Genomic DNA, 21804 nt, shown 5'->3' with positions numbered 1-21804 from the left:
GACATATTGAGGATAATGATCTTTGACATTAATGCTTCGCTCGATACCATGAGGTTATTCATAAAATCGCATATAAAATAGTGAGAGAAATTCTGAAATAAAATGATGAGAGTTGTAGAATTGATTGGGAGCCTTCACCTTCATGGCATTTGCTCTACAAGTCTAACTTAAGTATTGTGGCAAGAACAAAAGATATACAGCCACGAAATCCTCAAATATGGTCTAAATTAAATCATATTCAGCGAAGAGAAAGTTTTTTGAAAATTAGACTCGCTTCAATGCAGTTCGGAGGTGCTAAATCTTGAAGTAACGCTAGAAACAATAGACGTGCACCATCTGCCTCAGTAACCCTGACCCTGTGATGTCAGTATAAATACCCCCTCCATCTTAACTACTTCATCACTACGACAAATCATCTCAACATGAAGGTTCTTATTTTCCTGACTCTAGCTGGCCTCGCTGCTGCAATCGACTACGAGCACGTGCTCCAGTCTCCTGGAGAACTCAAGGACCTGTTCAATGAGTTCAATCTTAAGTTTGCCAAGGCTTTCTCTCCCTCTGAAGGACCCATGAGAATGAGGCTGTTCAGGAACGATCTGAAGCAGATCGTCAGGCTCAACAAGGAACACGAGTGGGTCTCAGGAATCAACCAGTTCACAGCCATGACAGTTGCTGAGAAACAACAACACCTCGGACTGAACATCTCCTTCTCTGCCCCCGCCCCTGAAGAGGAACTTGTCCTGTCCTCTCTCCCCGCTGCCACCGCCAAAGACTGGAGAAAGGAAGGAAAGGTTGCAGCTGTTAAGAACCAGGGTGGTTGTGGATCTTGCTGGGCTTTCTCTGCTGTCGGAGCTGTTGAGACCAACTATGCTATCCAGACCGGAAAAAGGAAGCAGTTTGCTGAGCAGGAGTACCTCGACTGTACTTACAGCAGCAGCAGAGACGGATGCAAGGGAGGATGGTACTTCGAGGCTTGGTCCTACTCCGCTAAGGCCGGACGTCTTGCAACTCTGGCTGCTGCACCCTACAAGGCTAAAGACGGATCTTGCTCTTACGACAGAGTTCACAACGGATTCATTGCTGCCAAAATCACTGGATCCAAAAGGGTCTCCAGAGGAGAGGGAAGCATGATCCATGCTCTGAACTCTGGTGCTGTGTCTGTCGCTTACGAGGTCACTGACGAATTCTTCAAGTACCAAGAGGGAATCATCCGTGATAACACTTGCAAAAGTTATGCTAACCATGCTGTCACAGCCGTAGGGTACACCCACTCTGCAATGATCGTAAAGAACTCATGGGGAGCCTGGGGAATGAAAGGATATTTCTACACCGCCAGAGGACATCACGGTTGTGAGATCTACAACCACGGAAATGTGCCTACCTGGAAATCAACTGGAAAGTCAGACACTGATGCTGATTACGTCCCTGTTGAAGATGAAGACTGCAAGGGAACTAACGCTGATGGCTGTCCCTGTGGAACAGTGAGGTGCAGCAATGGATCCTGCAAACACGCTCACATGTGCCACTAAAGAATCTGCCAGAAGAAGTCAAGATTCTCATCTTTTAAATTCTCATTATTCAATGTTTAAATTTAAAATAAAAACTGTTTCTTATCTTGAATCTTTAAAAACCAAAAATTTCAAAAAAGGAAAAAAATCTTCAAATTCAATCTATGCTGAATCGCGGCTTGAGAAGTTAAGCACCACCCTAAAGAATGTTGAAAAAAGGTTGCTTCATAATTTGTATATAAATTATAATTATGACCATTCCAAACATTGTGCACATGATATTCGGAAGCTTCTGTGACTTTTCTAGCCAAATTTTTATCTAACACTTATTTTACTTCGGAAATTCCAACAGCCACATTGTTACACAAGTGTAACCAGCCAAAATCCCAAAAAAAGGAAAAGAATATGTATAATAATTTGGACATGAACCGAGTTTGCAGTTTGACCAGTAGCCATGCTAGGGACTACGCCGTGAATCCTGACCGACACCAAGACACTCACCTAGCTACTCTGCCGCAATTCATCTTGAGGCAATCTCCAGAAAGAAGATAAGGAGAGACATTTTTAGTTGTTGACGAAGTTGGTAGCATCTGAGGTTTTTCTTGATTCTCATATAAATAATGACATCATTTTTTAATCAAAAACGATAGTTTACAACGATAATAACTAATTATGTCTTTATCAAATAAAACTTCTATTCTGCTCCGTTGTCAACCAAACCTCTCTCGAGTCAAAGATATGACATTGTGCAAGAACTCAACTTGACAAGATCAGTAATGTTTCCATCATGTAACACGTTAGCTAGGATCATAGACCGGTCAGAGACTGATCACATACTGCAGTCTGTCTGCATATAGTCTGACCGCTGCAGATATCCCTGCTATATACCGCCGTTTGATAGATACTTGTACAATGAACACTAATTCGAGTGTAGGAATGTGATGTTTATAGCCCCTGGAACAAAGAGTCGTAAAGTAGATCTGATGGTCACAACTAGCTAGAGCATATTTTATCCAGGCGCCCTAAGAACAAACTTTGTTTGTTTCTGTCATTCAGCAACTCAGCAGGGTGCAAAATGACTGCAATGGTCATAATATTATGGCAGGTGAATGAAAGTGCTCAGACCATCATGAATCGGCATATTTTAATTTTTTTTGAAACAATTGACAATCGTTGATATTTTTGGTCAATTTTCCTGACTTTGAGGTTATAAATTTTAATGGCTGGGTGGCTCAGTTGGTAAATCTTCCTGCTTGTTTATCGAGAGGTACCAGGTTCGATTCCCAGCTGAGCTACCAGCCATGGGGTGAGCGTCGTTGACGCTCAGCTAAGGATTCTGAGTGATCTATGCAGCCCCCCGGTCCACTCAGCCAAGTACTCGAGAAATCAGGTGTGAGGGTTAAATGAGGAGCTGCTCATTGCAGTAAAGTCTCGGGCGAAGAAAGTATGATACATACTACCTTAACTGTCACTGGCCTAATGTATAATTGAATCCTTCGGCTTACTGTAATTGGCTGGTTACACTTGTGTAACAATGTGGCTGTTGGAATGTCCGAAGTAAAATAAGTGTTAGATAAAAATTAGGCTAGAAAAGTCACAGAAGCTTCCGAATATGTGCACAATGTTTGGAATGGTCATAATTATAATTTATATACAAATTATAAAGCAACCTTTTTTCAAATTTCTTTAGGGTGGTGCTTAACTTCTCAAGCCGCGATTCAGCAAAGATTGAATTTGGAGATTTTTTTCCTTTTTTGGAATTTTTGGTTTTCAAAGATTCAAGATAAGAAACAGTTTTTATTTTAAATTTAACCATTGAATAATGAGAACCAATCACAATTCATTGCATAAATCTTGACTTCTTCTGGCAGATTCTTTAGTGGCACATGTGAGCGTGTTTGCAGGATCCATTGCTGCACCTCACTGTTCCACAGGGACAGCCATCAGCGTTAGTTCCCTTGCAGTCTTCATCTTCAACAGGGACGTAATCAGCATCAGTGTCTGACTTTCCAGTTGATTTCCAGGTAGGCACATTTCCGTGGTTGTAGATCTCACAACCGTGATGTCCTCTGGCGGTGTAGAAATATCCTTTCATTCCCCAGGCTCCCCATGAGTTCTTTACGATCATTGCAGAGTGGGTGTACCCTACGGCTGTGACAGCATGGTTAGCATAACTTTTGCAAGTGTTATCACGGATGATCCCCTCTTGGTACTTGAAGAATTCGTCAGTGACCTCGTAAGCGACAGACACAGCACCAGAGTTCATAGCATGGATCATGCTTCCCTCTCCTCTGGAGACCCTTTTGGATCCAGTGATTTTGGCAGCAATGAATCCGTTGTGAACTCTGTCGTAAGAGCAAGATCCGTCTTTAGCCTTGTAGGGTGCAGCAGCCAGAGTTGCAAGACGTCCGGCCTTAGCGGAGTAGGACCAAGCCTCGAAGTACCATCCTCCCTTGCATCCGTCTCTGCTGCTGCTGTAAGTACAGTCGAGGTACTCCTGCTCAGCAAACTGCTTCCTTTTTCCGGTCTGGATAGCAGCATCACTTTCACTTTAGTATTTTGTTCTCTGTTTAACATGCTCTAGCATGTACTGGCATTATTTGAACGCCAGTTCTTGTATGTGTACATTTCTATATTATTAGTATTACCTTTTGTTATTTTGTGTGCCTTTTTGGAATCTGTATTAGAAAATGTTGAGCGTCTGGGCTGGTGTGTACTATGATTACATTGCTTTGAATTTGTATATTGAATTATATTGTATTTCAGTGCTATGTAACCAGGCGGCAAATTTGAAATGGGTTATGATGGGGTCCGTAGTCCCCACACATAGTATAATGTCCTTGTTTTACTGACTACTTCAATGAAGAACGTACATAGTTGGTCTCAACAGCTCCGACAGCAGAGAAAGCCCAGCAAGATCCACAACCACCCTGGTTCTTAACAGCTGCAACCTTTCCTTCCTTTCTCCAGTCTTTGGCGGTGGCAGCGGGGAGAGAGGACAGGACAAGTTCCTCTTCAGGGGCGGGGGCAGAGAAGGAGATGTTCAGTCCGAGGTGTTGTTGTTTCTCAGCAACTATCATGGCTGTGAACTGGTTGATTCCTGAGACCCACTCGTGTTCCTTGTTGAGCCTGACGATCTGCTTCAGATCGTTCCTGAACAGCCTCATTCTCATGGGTCCTTCAGAGGGAGAGAAAGCCTTGGCAAACTTAAGATTGAACTCATTGAACAGGTTCTTGAGTTCTCCAGGAGACTGGAGCACGTGCTCGTAGTCGATTGCGGTAGCGAGGCCAGCTAGAGTCAGGAAAATAAGAACCTTCATGTTGAGATGATTTGTCGTAGTGATGAAGTAGTTAAGATGGAGGGGGTATTTATACTGACATCACAGGGTCAGGGTTACTGAGGCAGATGGTACACGTCTATTTTTTTAGCGTTACTTCAAGATTTAGCACCTCCGAACTGCATTAAAGCGAGTCTAATTTTCAAAAAACTTTCTCTTCGCTGAATATGATTTAATTTAGACCATATTTGAGGATTCCATAGCTGGATATCTTTTGTTCTTGCCACAATATTTTAGCTTAACTTGTCGAGCAAATGCCATGAAGGCAAAGGCTCCTATTTAATTCTACAGCTCTCATAATTTTATTTCAGAATTTCTCTCACTATTTTATATGCAATTTAATGAATAGCCTTATCATATGGTATCAGGCCAAGCTTTAAAGTCAAAGATCATTATCATCAATAATTCTGTAAAATAAGATACAATTTTTTGAGTTGATCCTCGGACCAAATTAACGAGAGAGGACACAGCTTAGTAGAGAGAGGAATGGAAATGAGTAGAATCATTATGTTACCCCAGATTTTCAACCGTAAGTTGGCCGCTATTCATCATAGGCTGGAGTCTAACTGCCTATCCTCGCTTTTAGGTTTTCGGAGATTCAACAATTGGCATCCGGAGTAATTAGGTTAGAAGAAACAGCTTAAAGTCGGTGACAGGCCAGGCTTAGATGTCACAGATCATCATCATTTAGTCTCAATTAACTGAGTAATATTAGTATCTGTAGGTCCTAGAAGCTATAAATTTGAAAGGTCACTAAATTAGAATGACACCATAAACGCTTTATTTTAGCTTTAACCTTTCTCCAACCGGATATTATCCAGCTATCAGTATTTACATAAGCATAACAAGTTAAAACAATTCTGGACATAACCGCCCCAGCTAGAGTCCTAGACAGCACGCGTCACGTAATTGATTACGAAATGGGGCGAATGTATTCCATTTATTGGCATTGATAGTAATACCTGCTCATACAGGAGAGATGTTTAGCGTTGATAACAGCGGGTGTACACTGTAGAAACCGGGAAATACAACTCTTATCTTGTCGTGACATGGACACCACATTCTCAAACATCCAGAACAAAGGTCTCTCTCCTGCTGTCTCCTTCACGTAGCTATGAGGGGCGGTCCGTTACAAGAGAGACATTGATTGTTCACAGCATGATCATCGTTTTAGTTTGACAAAGAAACCGCTCACCCAAGAGTTAATTAATTAAAATTAAGTACAATTTCACCCCACCTGAGGATTCTGTAGAACTCGAAGAAGAGTTTGCCGGTTCCCTGGTAGATTCCCTTTCTAGCTGGGTTGACATTAGAGAGGTCGTTACAGGGACTCCCGCCCATCACCAGATCAAATGGTCCTAGCTCCGATATCTGATAATATCTTTGTTTTACTTAAAATCATCATTACATGTTATTCTATTTTATTTCAATTGGAGTGGCTGCGTAGGTATTACCATGGTCCACGGGTAATCATAAGTTAACAAGGTGATTCTCTTTATGATATCACAACTAAATGAAAACACGGATGAATCAAGGAGTAAGGTGTGGGTTTAAGAAGATAACAAAATCACGCCATTATATTTGGCCGGTATCCCCCAACAGTGTATGTGGGACGTGGGTGATAACATTATAACAAGTACCCGTTGAGGGGTGAGGGAGGTGATGTCTCCGATCTGAACCACTTCAGGGTGGTGGAGCCGTGATACCTTTAGAGCGTCGTCGTCTATCTCACTGCTCATATACGACTCTATCTGTGAGAGGGTCAACAGATGAACATTCTTACAACATCATCTCGGGGTTTAATCTTGAAATAGTCAGGTTAAAGTACGTTAGAAAATATTAGTACTTCGAGAAATATGTGATGTTAATATGAGTTAATGTAGCCCGTATCTACTAATTGAGTGTTAAAAATGTTACTGATGAAACGTCTTGATTAAATTCTGACCTGAAATCCAATGTTTTTCAGGCAGACAAGTCCAGTAGAAATACCATCAAACAAGCTGAGTACACGTAACCGTGGTCGCTGTGAGATGGGGAGTATGGGGGGAGGGTCCGGAGTAGCGTACTCTTCCTCTCCTGCTACTCGCCGGGTCAACAATCCTTGTAATCTCTCCTGGTATTATTGTTTAATGTACATATTTTCTTTAAATGTTTTCCATATTTTATGTTATGGATCATTAAAATAAAAAACTAACAAACCATTACGACCATTCTAAGCAGAAAAACAGTCTACAGACCACGACTATACAGTATACACTATTTAAGCTATAAATGTTAAGTAACTATGGCAACATAACACAAGCCATCCTCGTATAAGATGTAACAGTTCAAAAAGGTCCCCTAACAAGGGCCCTAAATCTGTTTTTACCAGGGCCTTACTAATTCTCCCTTCTTAGTTATATATTAGAATATGTGTTTTTGGCGGGTTTTACTAAAGGACACACACACATACCAACTCTTAGAAAGGAGACAGGTCGAACTTGTTCCGTACTGAAATTTGACCTTACACTCTGAACTTTGGTTGAGTCACGTATATATATCATAGACATGTAATATATCATGAGTCGTTGTGGGTATTGTTATACAGCACTACAATTATACACGAAGCCTTACAGCAGCCTATTCTCCAAACTGCAAAGTCAATGCTCCAAAAAGCCCTCTCCTTTTACACCCCCAAACAATTACAGCTTCACACTAATCACCACAACAATTACACACTAATTACCCACTAATTACCCATTATAATGATACATATCCCAGTAAGGTTACCTGCCAATCCGGTCGTTTCACCAGGTTCCCCTCCTTCCCAGCGGGGTTACACAGCACACATAACCACGGATCAGATTTCTCCACCATTTCCAGAGAGTGGGGCCCACATACCCGGGTTATACAGGCGTGACAGTAGGGGCGACCACACTGGGACTCGTCACATATAAACAAACTTCCTCCTTCGTTACATACAGAGCAGTAGGACCCTGTGGAGTGTGGGTGTTATATAAGTTATGTACTATCAAAACTACGTATAGTACATAGTACAGCACACAATACAGCATACAGTACAGCACACAGTGCAGCACACAGTACAGCACACAGTACAGCACACATTACAACACACAGTACAGCACACAGTACAGCACACAGTGCAGCACACAGTACAGCACATAGTATAGCACACAGTACAGCACACAGTACAACACACAGTACAGCAAAAAAGTACAGCAAAAAAGTACAGCACACAGTACATCACACAGTACAGTACACAGTACACATTTATTGATATGGGAAAGTGATATCATCATCATATTACAGTCTTTAGCCTTCAAAGAGAGGAATTAATGATGTTTTAAGGCACATTACACATTACAAAGCACATCAGACGTGTGGATGTGGTTATTATTATCCACAATCATCACTCTATTGCTGATCTCCTGATTACTTTGAGCTCAGTAAATAAACATCGCAATGTTTTAGTAAGCATGTAATCAGGATAGTCCACGCTGATATCCGTTCTTTAATATTAATACCGTAAAATATATCGGCCTTCAACCTTCTGGTGAGCTCACACTAACTTACCACTTCTTAAACTAGTGCAGTGTGAAACAAGAATTGCGCCCGTTTGTTCGGCTGTCGGCGGACGCTAGATTTCCATCCACTTGCACCAACTTAAAACTCTTCAAATTTCATTATATAATACATTGGCCTTCAATTAATTTTCCTTCCTTGTGTCACGTGAATTGGCTTAATTGACTAGCTGAATTGTGAATAGTTACATTAAACCAAAATAAAAGTTGATCGTTGTACCTGAACCTCAGGTCAGACAATGCAATTAGAGTGGGCCGGACCAGCTTAATGTAATTGTTAATTAGCTCAAGTTTGGAGGTGCCGCGAGTTTAGTTGTCTGTGGATGCTAAAGGAATATAATTGATAATAGTTGTGCATCGAGGAAAATTAATGTTGTTCAGACACAGTGCGCGCGTTAAGGTAATTTAATTAATTTTACTGATAAGCCGCGCGACTGTACTCTGAAATATTGCGTGTAGATTTAATTTGAATGTTCCTCCGCAAACGTTAAGATCAAAGTTGCCATAACAACGCGCAACTCTGTGGCAGAGAAAAATGATACACGATATAATCTAGGTTCCGGTGAAATAGTTAAGGAAGAGAACATATTATTAAATATTATCATGTTGTGCATAAAACTGGTCCCTCTGTTCCACTTTCTAATTAGTGGTTATACAAGATTAAATGATGTGTTTTAGTCATACTTCAATGATACCAATTATTGGAATTCAAGTCTCAATGTCCAGTATGTTAATTAGTTCAGTAAGATGAAGTGTTCATTCCATTGTCTCGCTAGGTTAGTGTAAAGTAGTAGATTTGGAGATCTGTGAATTAGGAAGTAATATCACTCAATCAGCAGCCGATGGTGTGCGTTACGTTTTGACAAAATTGTGTTCACAGCTGCTCTGAAATCAGTGAATTATTCAATTAGTTTTTCATGCGTTTGCATGATTATAACACTAATATAGGTTGAAATAAGGTATATTATATAACTTCGGAATCATAGGGTGACAGAGAAAAATGGAGAATTTTTCCAATATAATTAAATATGAACACTAATAGAACGATAATGTTTAATTTACGAACCATTTCATGGATTGTGATATGATAGAGTCAACTGTCAAGGAGGGCTGATCCGGAGACGGCATTTTTATCTATAAGCGAGCCTATGGCATGAAAGGAACTGTTGACAGTTGTGAAACTGAATGTGAAGACTGGAAAACAGCAAGCAACTGATCTGAAAGGAAATAAGTTGTAATTGTCCCGTGCGTAATATTACATCTACATTATATGAATATTAAATCAAAAGTGGTGAAGCAATCTTGAATGAAAGCGTGAGAAAACTTAATGTGCATAATAATTGTATTATTATATTAAAAAAGTATAGAAACACCTTCCCTTTTATGTAGATGTGGAGAATGAGGTGAGGTAATTAGCCTGAGAACAGTTGATAGTGAGGTACAATAACCACACGCAGTTAACCACTCTTCCCAGTTTCCGTTAGCACGTGACAATCCCACGGGTAAATTGCTCGGACGAACCTCTTTGCTAACATATGATAATGCATCCAATCTTATCTGATAACTGAGATATTACAGGGGTTTAAAGATATATTATGAGATAATAACATGACATTTATGACATATTGAAAATTATAAAGTAACAAAAGTATATCGATTAAATAGCTGCAGTAAAACAAATGTAAAGTTAGAGTGCAAGTTAAATGGAAAATGTAGTATGTGCATGTCATTTATTGCTAATGTGATAATAGAAATTGGTTAATTATGGAGAGCATAAATTAACGTAGATATAATTATATAAGATAATGTTGATTGAATTGTAGAATAGTAGTAATATGTAATGTTATAATTGTTGTTATAGCTTCTGTCTTAAACTTCAGTGTCCTGTTGTACGTCTAACTTCCTGAAAAACGAATAATGTTAGGAGGAACTATGTTGAAAGGAACATTAATATGTACTAAATTTATTGGCATTTAAACCGTAACGGTGAATAGGTAATTGAAACTAATTAGTATTATCAATGTAAAGCATTATTATAGGCGACAAAAAAGATTATTGGTTTAAAAACGCGACTGTATTACCTGTGTAATCAGAACCTCGAGTGTAAGAATGTAAGGCTGACTACACTGTTCACACCGCAAGAAGTCACGTTACAACAGCACTGGTATGGTGTTGTGAAAGTTCTAGGATAGGTATGGGGTGAGTGGTGTTCGTGATTGTTATAAATTGCAAGTGAATGAGAGCTAGAGTGTAAGATTATTTATAAGTGCAAGGGCTAACATTCACAATGCCGAGGATGAAATTACAATTCATGAGATGGGGAGTGCGCAGAGCCAATTTCTAAAATAACAGTATACCAATGAACGCCATGACCATCGTCTGTATTAACTATAAATAAGGTTGGGGGAAGGACCTGTGCGTTAGACTTAAACTTATCCCAAAGGTGTATGATGCGGGCTTTGAACGTAGACTTACTATGGGGAGGTTCTACATTGGAAAGATAATCATTTCTATGTATAAATAATAAATTGTGAAAATGTAGCGAGTAAATAGGAATAAGATCAAGGCAATTAGTTTCTGAAAGGAATACGGGACTTGTGCCGGAAATGTTAAGAGCATGATTACCTAGTGCACATATGTCTGTCTCAAAATCCGAGGCTCCCCAATAGTTACAGTCGAATAGTGATGCGTTAAACCATGACTGGCCTGTCGAAAGGAAGGACTTCAGTTTAGAAATGACTCTAGAGGCGATGTAACCACAACTGGAATTAACCTGGATATTAGCAAAGGAGGCATTGACTGAGAATCCCAAAGATTGTAATAAAGTTGCAGTTTCTGCCGATTGAGGATGACCCAAAAAATCAATGACATGTGCCCTGCCAACAGTTTCAGAGATAACTTGTGGATAACTGGTAGGAACTTGCATAACCGGATTGTTGACCACATCTGCATTGTATAAAGGAGAAAGAGACTTTGTCGTTTTGAGATGTTTACTTAGAAGTGGACTTGCTGGAACTTGAGGAGAGTTTGGTAAAGGACGTTTGAGACCAGTAGTAGGCTGTGGAGACATCATAGAGAGCGGAGAATATAATGAGGTAGCCTTGAAATGTTTCTTCGTAAGATCCGCTAATGGAGAAAAAGGTATGTGGCGTTTTAATACAGGAGGCGAGTTGATGATGGTGTTGTGGGGAGAAGATGACACATTACATGGTTTACTGCAGGGAAGAGTGATGGGATCAGATGGTATGGGGACTCATTATTAAAACTTCTTCACAAGTAGCTGCAGGAACATTATTACCTTGGAGGAGAACACAAAATTTAGGAACATCACGTAGTCGAGCATACTCATCTACAACTTTCTTAGATGTGCGAATTTGCCTGGGGTCAAAAGATATGAAGTGCAGACCAAGGAGAGATGTTAACCTAGAGATAGCAGTGTATGCCATGCCTGACTGCCATGAGTGACCTTTTGATGCTCCAGCGAGGAATACATATGCTTTGTTCAAAGTCAAACCCTGAACTTTGTGAACAGTGCATGCCCAAGAGAGAACCATCGGAATTTGATAGCGTTTCAGCCATGTTTTACTATTCTTTTTGGAGATAAATTCCTTTTCCACGGGCTTAATTGGAACAGTGCCAGCCTTGGTGCAATTGTTAGCGCAGCAATTGTCACAATGATGTTTTATGGTTCTGCCGACGTTAACATCATCAAACATAACATTAACATGCCGAATGTCTCTAGCACTGCATGAACCGTCCTTTACAGATTTGCCGTTTTGGAGTTGGAAACTGTGGACAGTCCCAGTCACACCGTTAACAATTTTGTCAGGGGTGTCAATATTAACACGCACCATGACCCTAGCTCCTGGACCAATATTTAATGAAGTTGGTAACCCAGCAGTTTTGTTCACATCATCAGTCGTGTAATCTTGGGGTTTCTTGTTCATTTTGTCGTAAACTTTGTCGCCAAAATTAGAAGATTTGTTGAAAACTTCATTGGAGAATCTGTCTTGAGCAACAACATTAACTATTGAAGAGGTTTTGCTCAATTCTTGAACACACTCCTGATTGTGACTATTGCACTGCCTATTGGTTGGATAAATGACCATTGAGTCCATGATTTCAGCAGGTTTAGGCTGTTTCTCAACAACCCTTGAACCCAGCAACTCAATATCCTCTGGGGTGTGCTCTCCTACCCTAAGCCTGTGACAGAGTTCCGTGAACTGACTGTCACCCTTTGCTCTAACTATGTCCGTTAGCTCAGAAAATGTAATTGAATCCTTCCAAATGTTAGGCCCAAGAGCAGCGATACCTTTAGTCTCAAACACCATAGTTTGTTGAACCGCAGGAATCTGATGAAGGTCACCACTGAAGATAACGTTGATTCCCCCAAAGATTGTGGTTTCAGGAGGAACCCCAAATATTTCATTCAACCGTGAATTAATCTGGTTGAGGTTTGTGTTACCTACCATGGACACTTCATCTATAATGATATACCTTACATGCTGAAAGAACCTCCTCATTTGCATCTTCTTTTTTGGATTAAGTGGTTTAGGTTGGATTCTCCCGCCCTCTTGACAATCTAACTGAAGGAGTTGGTGAACAGTTTGACCGTCAATGAGAGCTGCAGCAACACCTGTGCTAGCTGCAACAGCAACCCTAGGTTTAATGATACTGTCTGGGAACTTGCGTGAGATACAGGAGCGCATACATTTTATGAGAAAACTTTTACCTACTCCGCCAGCACCACTAACAAAATGAAGAAGCTGATTGACTTCGTGACCCTGTGCAACCAGGGAAGAGTGATGATCTACAATATTGAAGAGTTCGCGCTGTTTATCATTGAGACTGGTGACCATTTGTTGGTATTGTTCGTCAGTGACAATGGGCTCCTTGTAAGTGACGTTGAACACAGACTTCTCTTCCTCCTTCGATATGTCAATACCTTCAAAGGGATGATTGAAAAGATGCCTACCATCAAGAACTTCCCTTTTATTTTCATCAAGAAGTGAATCTTTGATCTCTTGTCTTATTTCAGCTTCCATTTTTTGCAGAGTATCGTCGTCAAATTGTTCAAACTTTTTGATGTTGGGTTTCATGGCATCAACATTCTCAGCAAATGACTCTTGGTAAGTGGCAAAGGAGCCAATAAGATCAGCTTCCTTTCTCCACGGAAAGTACAAACACAGTTTCGAATAGTAATACTTTTCAGGCTGCTTTGTGCGAGACTTTTTGTTACTTCTGATAACTTGAGGCGAGTCTCGCCTTATCATCTGGCCAAGATTAGATTTAAGAGTAATTACTTTGTGTCTGTTTTTAGAAGTTACGTTTCTGTCTAACCGAACGTATAAGGAAGCAAATTCAGCCCAGCAGATCGACTCTAAATCATCAGGACGATTGAGATATTTGTCAAGAAGCGAGTTATGGAACACATCTTCTGAATCATCTGGCAGCTGTTGTAGGGTAGAACGAGGTTTGACAATGCCATGTCTATCCCCTGGCATGTCAGAAGGAATGAAAAGAACCGAAGGTTTGAAATGGGAGAGACTCAACTGGGGCAGACAACGAAAAATAGCTTCTTGGACGGAGACGGACCTAGAATTTAAAAAAGTATTACCAAGCTGTCTAAGGGCTTCTTTAGAGTTCTTATTGCTCGGCTGATCAATATTTTTAATAACATCTTTCAAGGCGTCACAAACCTCTTTCTCATTTTTGGTGGCATACGAAATAACGTAATTAACAACATCCCACGGACTCATACAAATTTGAACGTCCATGTTCCCTTGTATAGCAAGGAGTAGAAGACGATTGTATGTATTTACATTTTCGCTGCAGGTTTTACGTTTGTAGATGACATCTCTAGATCGCAGTTATGAGCCTCAACTTTGGGTTTCACTGTCAGCAGACTTTTGGTTGTTTTTTGACTTTTTTGTCATCATTTTCTTGATTTCCTTTAAGACAATTTTGTAACCTCAGAAAGTGTTTTTGGGGAAACCCGAAATCGGCTATATGTCTTTACCAACCTTTCTGACATGTTTTTGTATGGGAGTGCAGCTGAAGCTTTATAAGTTTGTGAACCTCTGGATCTTCTTCAAGTGTTGGATAATGAGTTGTAACATACTTATCATAAATTCTATTACTTCCTCGATGGGACTCTCACCTGGTATAGGGGCATCCTACTAACTTTGAGAAGCATATGAAGGTGAGGGGATCCACGGCCCCCAAACTCATTTCTACCAAAGTGAGCCAAAGCCTCCCCATGACACCCTGATCCTCAATCAGATAAGATAGAATTTTGGGGAATAGCGGTCGACTGGCACCTGACGGGGCCCATTTTAATTAGCTCGTGTTTCCTAAACCCCTTATTCACTTTAAAAATTTCTCGGGGTTCCTACCCATAATTTCAAATGCGGAAACTGAGTAACCAATCGAAAGGAAATTTTAAAGAACCAAGTAAAATTACCTAGCTTTTCCCACCTGCTTCCATCGTTTTTGTCTTTGTAATAAGTGGGTCCTTTCAATTTTTCATGAATTTATAAGATCATTTACTTGAAGCGACCCCTTTTGCATTTAAAATCTGAGGGCCCGCGGTAATGTTTGACCGCCTTATTCTAAACCTTTGGCAGGGGTGGGCAAATCAACTAAGTAGCGTCACGTTCAATCCATTCTGCATGTAAAATATACCGGGATTTGAGCGTATTTCTATGCTTAGAGTTATTTGCTTTCACGTAATTTTTTAAAGGGGATTTTTGGGGAAGTTTTTTTCTTAATGGATCATTTCTTTTGCGGGCGTTAATGCCCCTTACCCAAGGAAACAATCAAAAATGACAAGGTTTCTATCCATTACAAAAAGACGGGTTTTCTACCCTGCCGGTTGAAATTCCTGAAAGGTTTTTTACCGTCATCATTTCTCAGTGGTCGTTTTTTGGATGCAAGACTCAAAAGGCATACCCCAAAGACTACCCTCTTATGACATTCGTAAAAAAGTTTAAAAAATTTTTACAAGAAACAACAACGGGTTCTCTCATTACGAGTCAAAGAATGCTTTCACCATCGTAAATTTTGTTTAATGAAATCATTTGGGAAAAAACAACATTCTTATAAAAAGGATTGTTTTTTTTAAGGCCCTACTAATAATTTTCATTTATCAGGATTAACAAAATAGACATTACAACAGCTTGTACCAACCTTTTTTTATACGGCCCCCAAAATCCGACTCAGAAAGTTTCGGGGGCTGCTGCATTTTTGTCGGTTGGATGGGACATTTTCAACAGGGGGTTTTAAAACAACTTTTACCACCAAAAGGGATAAAATTTTCATAAATGGAATAATTTGGGATACTGCGGCATTCTGGGGTTTTGGCGAAGGGGATGGGAGGTCGCCTGATCCAGGAACATTTCAAATTTCACTTAGGGAAACTTTCCACCTTTAAATAACTTGCAAAGTTTACAAAACCTTTTTTTCGCTTTATTTAAATGGGGGATATTAAGCTTAAACTTTAAGATATCCTTTGCCTTTAACAACCCTACGGGAAAAAAAGTTGTGACTTTAAAACAAGCATATTTTGGGTACTTCCTTTTAGCACAAAAATTTTTACAATGTTGTCATCTTTGGTCAAATGAGGGGTTTTGGGGTGCTTTGAGTTATGCTTAAAAGGGGATGGAAACCCCTTTGGCGGGTGGCACCTCGGGGTGGTCCCGAACGAAAAAGTTATGCAGGCTGAAAATTTTGATGGGTGATTTGGGGGTGTGGTTTCCTGAAGTGTAAAAATTGATTTTGGGAAAACCTTGGGTGAGAAAATGGGCAGTTTTTCAAAAACCTGGGCAGAAGGGCATTTTTAGCGCTTTGTTTCAAATTTTAGCTATAAAATTTTTGGGGCCCTGGGAAAACGAAACAAAGTCCCAATCCAAAGTAAAAAAATCTCTTTTAAGAAAGTTCCGCCCTTTAAAAGGAGATCAAATTTTTTTATTTTCAGTAACGTAACTGTGTGAAAAGAAAAGTCGTGGGGGGAAAAAGCTTTTCCAGTAAGCTTTGGGGCCGTGATTTAATGCGTGTAAAATGCAGGGGGGGTTGGGGGTGTTTTGTAACCCTCTATTACTTTGGGGTTCTTGACGAAGGGGAACGGAGACAGATTTTCTGGGAAAATCGTTCCTACTTTATTGAGAGAAAACAACGCGCTCGCTTTTTATTTGTCTTTTCCTTTTTCTCATCTGTCTTGCGCCGCCCTTCTTTTTTGGGTTAAACGATTTTGGGGTCTTTCTTGCGTTCTTCAGGGGTTGTCTTGATCCAGGTTGAAACTTCGGATCGTTCATTTTGTTATCTTTGGCTCGGTGTTTGGGCATGGGGCCCGAGCTTGCACGTCGAGATCGTTCTTTTTGTTGGGTCTTGGACTGGGTGGGGTTGTTTCTCGTTTTGGCTTTCGATACTCTACTGACGAATTTTTTTAACGCTGTGGGTTTGTCTAGAAGCACGGCCGTGCCTTCGAAAAAAACTGAATTGCAACTTCCCCTTTTTTTAAATCTTTATCCCGCCATTTGAAAGATGTCCATTTTTGAGGCGTCGTTTTTTTCTTTGTCACTTGAAGCATAAGAGTCATTTTCGGAGTGGGGTCCTGAGTGGAATTTGTACATAGCTTCATCGTGGCGATAATATGGTCTTACTCCTGAACTGCGATTCAGGGATCGATGAAATTTTTTCCTATCCCTGCGAAGCTTAAATTAGGGGTTGCCAGCCTTGGGGTACCAGCTTCTTCTCTTGAGCTTCATGCAATGAAAGGTTGTTTGTCCCCACCCCCTACTAAATTTGTGGGGGGCAACGTTTGGGAAAAAGGCTCATTCGTGTGGCACCCGGTCCCTCTCTACAGGGAAGGGGTTCCGTGGAAGTACGTTGACCCCCCCGGTCCTTTATCAACAGGGGATAAGGGGTTTCCCTAGGTGAGTACCAAAAATGACACCCTCCCTTCAGTCTATCAGGGGGAAGGGGGTTTCCCTGGATGGTAGCTGATGACACCCCGGACCCCTCAGTCATATCAGGGATAAGGGGTTCCGTAGGATGAGTAGCAGATGATGACACCCCGGTCCCTTCAGTCATATCAGGGGTGCAGGGAAGCAGTGGCAGATGGTGACAACCTGTTAGTCTTATAAAAGGTGCAGGAATCCGAAGAAACAGTGGCAGATGACGAAACTCCGTAGAAATAGGGTTGTGACTCATGATGGGGACAATAGGTGCTTCAAGAACGGAGGATGATGGTGACACCTTTACTCTGTTATTCTCATCAGGGACGCTGGGCTTTAAAGAAACAGGGCCGGAGGAGGACACCCCTTCAGTCGTATCGAGGGTGTAAGGCTTCAATGAAACAGGGTCGGAGGAGGACACCCCTTCAGTCTTATCGAGGGTGTAAGGCTTCAATGAAACAGGGTCGGAGGAGGACACCCCTTCAGTCTTATCGAGGGTGTAGGGCTTTAATGAAACAGGGTCGGAGGAGGACACCCCTTCAGTCTTATCGAGGGTGTAGGGCTTTAATGAAACAGGGCCGGATGAGGACACCCCTTCAGTCTTATCGAGGGTGTAGGGCTTTAATGAAGCAGGGCCGGATGAGGACACCCCTTCAATAGATCTTGGCTTAAGTGTTCTAAAAGTAAGACTGAAACGGTAGCCTTGGAAAAGAGGAGATTTGCTACCGGGAGCTATACGATGGAAGTACGCTACCTGTGACTCAGGGTCCATAACAAACAACGAATTAGACAGAAGCTGTTGACTGAACGAGGGGCGGTTCCTTTTACACGTGGCAAAGTCCATGTAACGTGTAGCCCCAATAGATAGTGTTGCAATTTTGGCAGATTTGTCCAAGTGCCGTTCATCGTCCTTATGATATGGTAGGATGGTAGAGGAGTCTTTATAAAAGTTGACCAATATGCTGTTAAAGCTAGCTGACAATGTAACATTTACAATGGACAAAATAGTTTCTAGTATAGGCTCTGAGTGAATGGGGATAGGACTTAGATGTTCAGTAGCCCTATTGTAAACATATCTATCTTTGCCGAAAAGAAGGACCTGCGATGAGTTGACACCCTGTCTAATGAAAAGACCTTGTTTAACTTTTGATAGTAAAAGTTCCTCAACATGTTCAGCAATTTGCACAGGGAGTAGATTTTTGTAATAGGCTAACCTTGTATGAAGCCATTCCGGACACTTGGACGAAATATATGAAGCAGGTGCGGGTGCAGCAGGAGCAGGTGCAGCCGGAACATGAACAGGTGCGGGTGCATCAGGAGCATATGCAGGCGTATCAGGTGCAGCATGAGCAGGTTTTGGTGTATGGAATTTAGCAGGAGCAGGTACGCGAGCAGGTGGAGCAGATGCAAGAGGAGCCAGTGCAGCAGATGGAGTAGGTGCAGCAGATGCAGCAGGTGCAGAACGAGCAGGTGCAGCAGTAGCAGGAGGAGCAGGTGCAAGAGGAGCTGGTGCAGCAGATGGAACAGGTGCAGCAGGAGCAGGTGTAGTAGATGGGGCAGATGCAAGAGGAGCCGGTGCAGCAGGTGTAGTAGATGCAGCAGTAGCAGGAGGAGCAGTAGCAGGAGATGGAGCAGATGCAGAAGTAGCAGGTGCATTAGGTGCAGCAGGAGCAGGTGTAGTAGATGCAGCATGTGGAGCAGGTGCAGTAGGAGTAGGTGCAGCAGATAGAGCAGGTGCAGAAATAGCAGGTGCAGCAGTAGCAGGAGGAGCAGGTGCAAGAGGAGCCGGTACAGCAGATAGACCAGGTGCAACAGTAGCAGGAGGAGCCATTGCAGCAGATAGACCAGGTGCAGCAGTAGCAGAAGGAGCAGGTGCAGGAGGTGCAGAAGGAGCAGGTGCAGCAGGTGCAGCAGGTGCAGAAGGAGCAGGTGCAGCAGGTGCAGAAGGAGCAGGTGCAGCAGATGGAGCAGGTGCAGCAGGAGCAGGTGCAGCAGGAGCAGGTGCAGCAGGAGCAGGTGCAGCAGAAGGAGCAAGTGCAGCAGGAGCAGGTGCAGCAGGAGCAGGTGCGGGAGGAGCCGGAGGTGCAGGTGTTGGTGCAGGAGGAGCCGGAGCAGCAGAAGCTGGAGGAGCCGGAGCAGCAAATGGAGCAGGTGCAGAGGCAGGAGATGGAGAATAACCCGGAGTTAAATCCCACAAGCTATTAGACTGATCAGGAAATTGTGAGGGTAAAGGGGATGCAGGGATCAGTGAACTGTCAACTAGATAACGGAGACGAGTGGGGATACTAGCAAAACCATTAAAATAGCAGTGAATGTTAGCCTTTACAATTTTTTTAAACAAAATGTTACCTGTGTAGCTGAAATGTAAATTATCTGTACGCTGGATATAATTGAAAGCATCATTAGGAGTAAGGTGAAAAGGGTTTGAAACTAATACGAAATTAAATTTATTACGTAAAGAAACCAATTCAGCGTTAAATGCATTAATTTTAGAAAGAAAATGTGATCTTTTACAGTTAGGATAATCAAAACGAGGCAAAACAATATTCACAAAAACAGTAGCCTTCGGAAACTTAAATTTCACACAGTTTATAAGGTCAGCAAACATTTCTGCGAACGTAACACTATCACACGAACACCAACCTTTTATGTTGTTAGTTCCCACCATGACGTACACAGCATCTATCTGCGGCAGTTTCCGAGGATTGATGTTGGTTACCTCGTCTGCCACGTGCTGGGTGTCCATACCACGGTAAGAAAAAACATGTAGTCCACGGTATGATTGCGGATATAAACGTGTAGGTTCTTCGGGACGTTCGGAATTAATGTATTTAACCATCGAATCTCCTATAACCACAACCTGAAAAAAATTATTTCTCAATCATCGTGTAATGTAAAGCTCCCACAAACATAAATGAAGTGTAATTTGTACTTGTAATGCTTGTACATCTGTTGGGGTTTACTGTACAACAATCTAGAAAATGTGTACATATTCCTCATATTATAGTAAAATCAAAACATTTAATTACTCACGTTCTTATCCGTATAGACGAACTTCTCAGGAGAGGAGCTGGCGGTGTTGCACTTAAACTGTACGGGTCCCGGGTTAGTTTCCACATCGCCTGATAGTATTAGGCACATCCTGGACCAAACAACAGAAGGAGACAAGTCGCCAGCTGTAGCGTTTACGAGCAGTTCAAGAACCAGGATTGCAGGACTAGATGGCAGTAGGCCAGCAACCTCGAGGTTCTGTAACTGAGCGCTAACAGCTTCAACTGTAGATGTCAAATAAATTAATTGAGCCAAAACCAGATTATAAATTAAATTCAATGTTGACATGATGTTAACGTTGCAAAAAACTTTGAAAAATAAACTCCAAATAAAATTCAACACTCAACACAGGTCCTGAAGCCAAAGCCAAGGTGTTCTGTGGTTGAAGGGCGACCACGAAAAGCTGTTCAGGGTTCATTAGAACCGTCCACAGACTGGGTGTAGAGAGCAGACGACCTATAAATATGTTAGCTATTTATTATACAATGATATCCTCAACAGCCAATCTAATCGAGCACAGAAAAGCTCAAGGAAACGAAACTACAGGTAGGAGACGTGCAATTTCAACCGTAAACGAACTCACCATAACCTACGAGGACTCCAGTGTTCATCGACGACGCAAACATCAGCACAATCAGGACAGAAGTAGCTGCTAAAGCTCCCCGCACGAAGAATGTTCTCGTGAAGGTGTAGAATGAGCTGACACCGTAATCAGAGTGCTTGTAAACAAACGTCAGTCGATTGAATAATAACCAAATGTGTACATTATGACAAAAGTAATATTGCACATTAACCAAACTCCTCGAGGTAAAATCTATTGTAGGCAATAGTACTTGGTTTCCAAAGTAACACAATACCATACAAAACATATCAAAACATTCCAAGAAAAACCCTGTAACAGCAACATTTACCTCATCAAAACAAATATCATATTTTATTATATTATCCGGTGCTAAGTCGGTGGAACATCCCAGTAGAAATAAAATGATTAACAACTTGTACTTCATCAATTAAGATTAAAGGTTCGTAAATTGCAATTGAAAAGAATGGAAACGTAACTTTAAGTGTAATTAGCAGAAAGACTGAATTTGTCGCGCGATCATTTATCTACATTAACGTGACGTCACGCGAGGCAGAGTCCTAAGTAGACCCCTCATCTGTAGGAAGTACTATGCATCAGCCATTAATTTCTGCGCGCGCGCGCAGCTTTTTCGTTGCATGGTAACGGACGGAAGTAAGGAATGACACCATATTCAGACCCGCCTACTGCTATCTCCAAAATCCACGTTTTTCTGCAAAAACGACCATTCGTAACCTTCCACTTTATATTTTTTCAAAATGGTGGATGGAAAAAATACAGCATACGTTTTAG

At 41.5% G+C, this 21804-nt stretch overlaps 4 protein-coding genes and 1 pseudogene across 4 annotated transcripts in view; 3 read left to right on the top strand and 2 right to left on the bottom strand.

Moving 5' to 3' along the window:
* The window catches only part of LOC134814162 (DNA (cytosine-5)-methyltransferase 3C-like), a 90556-nt gene that overhangs the window by 15391 nt on the left and 53361 nt on the right, over positions 1-21804 (bottom strand). Inside the window, exons 5-9 of the mRNA XM_063822213.1 lie at positions 7616-7821; positions 6792-6959; positions 6487-6597; positions 6084-6217; positions 5809-5958 (exon numbers count right to left, since the gene is read on the bottom strand). Of these exons, the coding sequence (XP_063678283.1) occupies positions 5809-5958; positions 6084-6217; positions 6487-6597; positions 6792-6959; positions 7616-7821 (769 nt within the window). The remainder of the gene's footprint in view (positions 1-5808; positions 5959-6083; positions 6218-6486; positions 6598-6791; positions 6960-7615; positions 7822-21804) is intronic.
* Positions 1-21804, top strand: part of LOC134814231 (ras-related protein Rab-2A-like) — an 89962-nt gene that overhangs the window by 30216 nt on the left and 37942 nt on the right. The window lies entirely within an intron of this gene.
* LOC134818142 (uncharacterized) lies at positions 403-1553 on the top strand. Its single transcript, XM_063827577.1, has one exon. The coding sequence runs from the start codon at positions 423-425 to the stop codon at positions 1527-1529; it is 1107 nt and encodes a 368-aa protein (XP_063683647.1). The 5' UTR covers positions 403-422; the 3' UTR covers positions 1530-1553.
* LOC134823398 (crustapain-like) lies at positions 3361-4846 on the bottom strand. The gene is made up of 2 exons (XM_063834856.1): positions 4362-4846; positions 3361-4057 (listed from the first exon to the last, which is right to left on the bottom strand). The coding sequence occupies exons 1-2, from the start codon at positions 4826-4828 to the stop codon at positions 3385-3387; spliced, it is 1140 nt and encodes a 379-aa protein (XP_063690926.1). The 5' UTR covers positions 4829-4846; the 3' UTR covers positions 3361-3384.
* On the top strand, positions 18786-19680 carry LOC134823372 (putative cyclin-dependent serine/threonine-protein kinase DDB_G0272797/DDB_G0274007; annotated as a pseudogene).

Source organism: Bolinopsis microptera, chromosome 1, assembly GCF_026151205.1.
Source record: "Bolinopsis microptera isolate Bmic1 chromosome 1, MBARI_Bmic_1.0, whole genome shotgun sequence".
In the NCBI taxonomy this organism is placed as follows: Eukaryota; Metazoa; Ctenophora; class Tentaculata; order Lobata; family Bolinopsidae; genus Bolinopsis; species Bolinopsis microptera.
The sequence above is the reverse complement of the archived record's forward strand: the minus strand, read 5'-3'. Positions and strand labels throughout refer to the sequence as shown.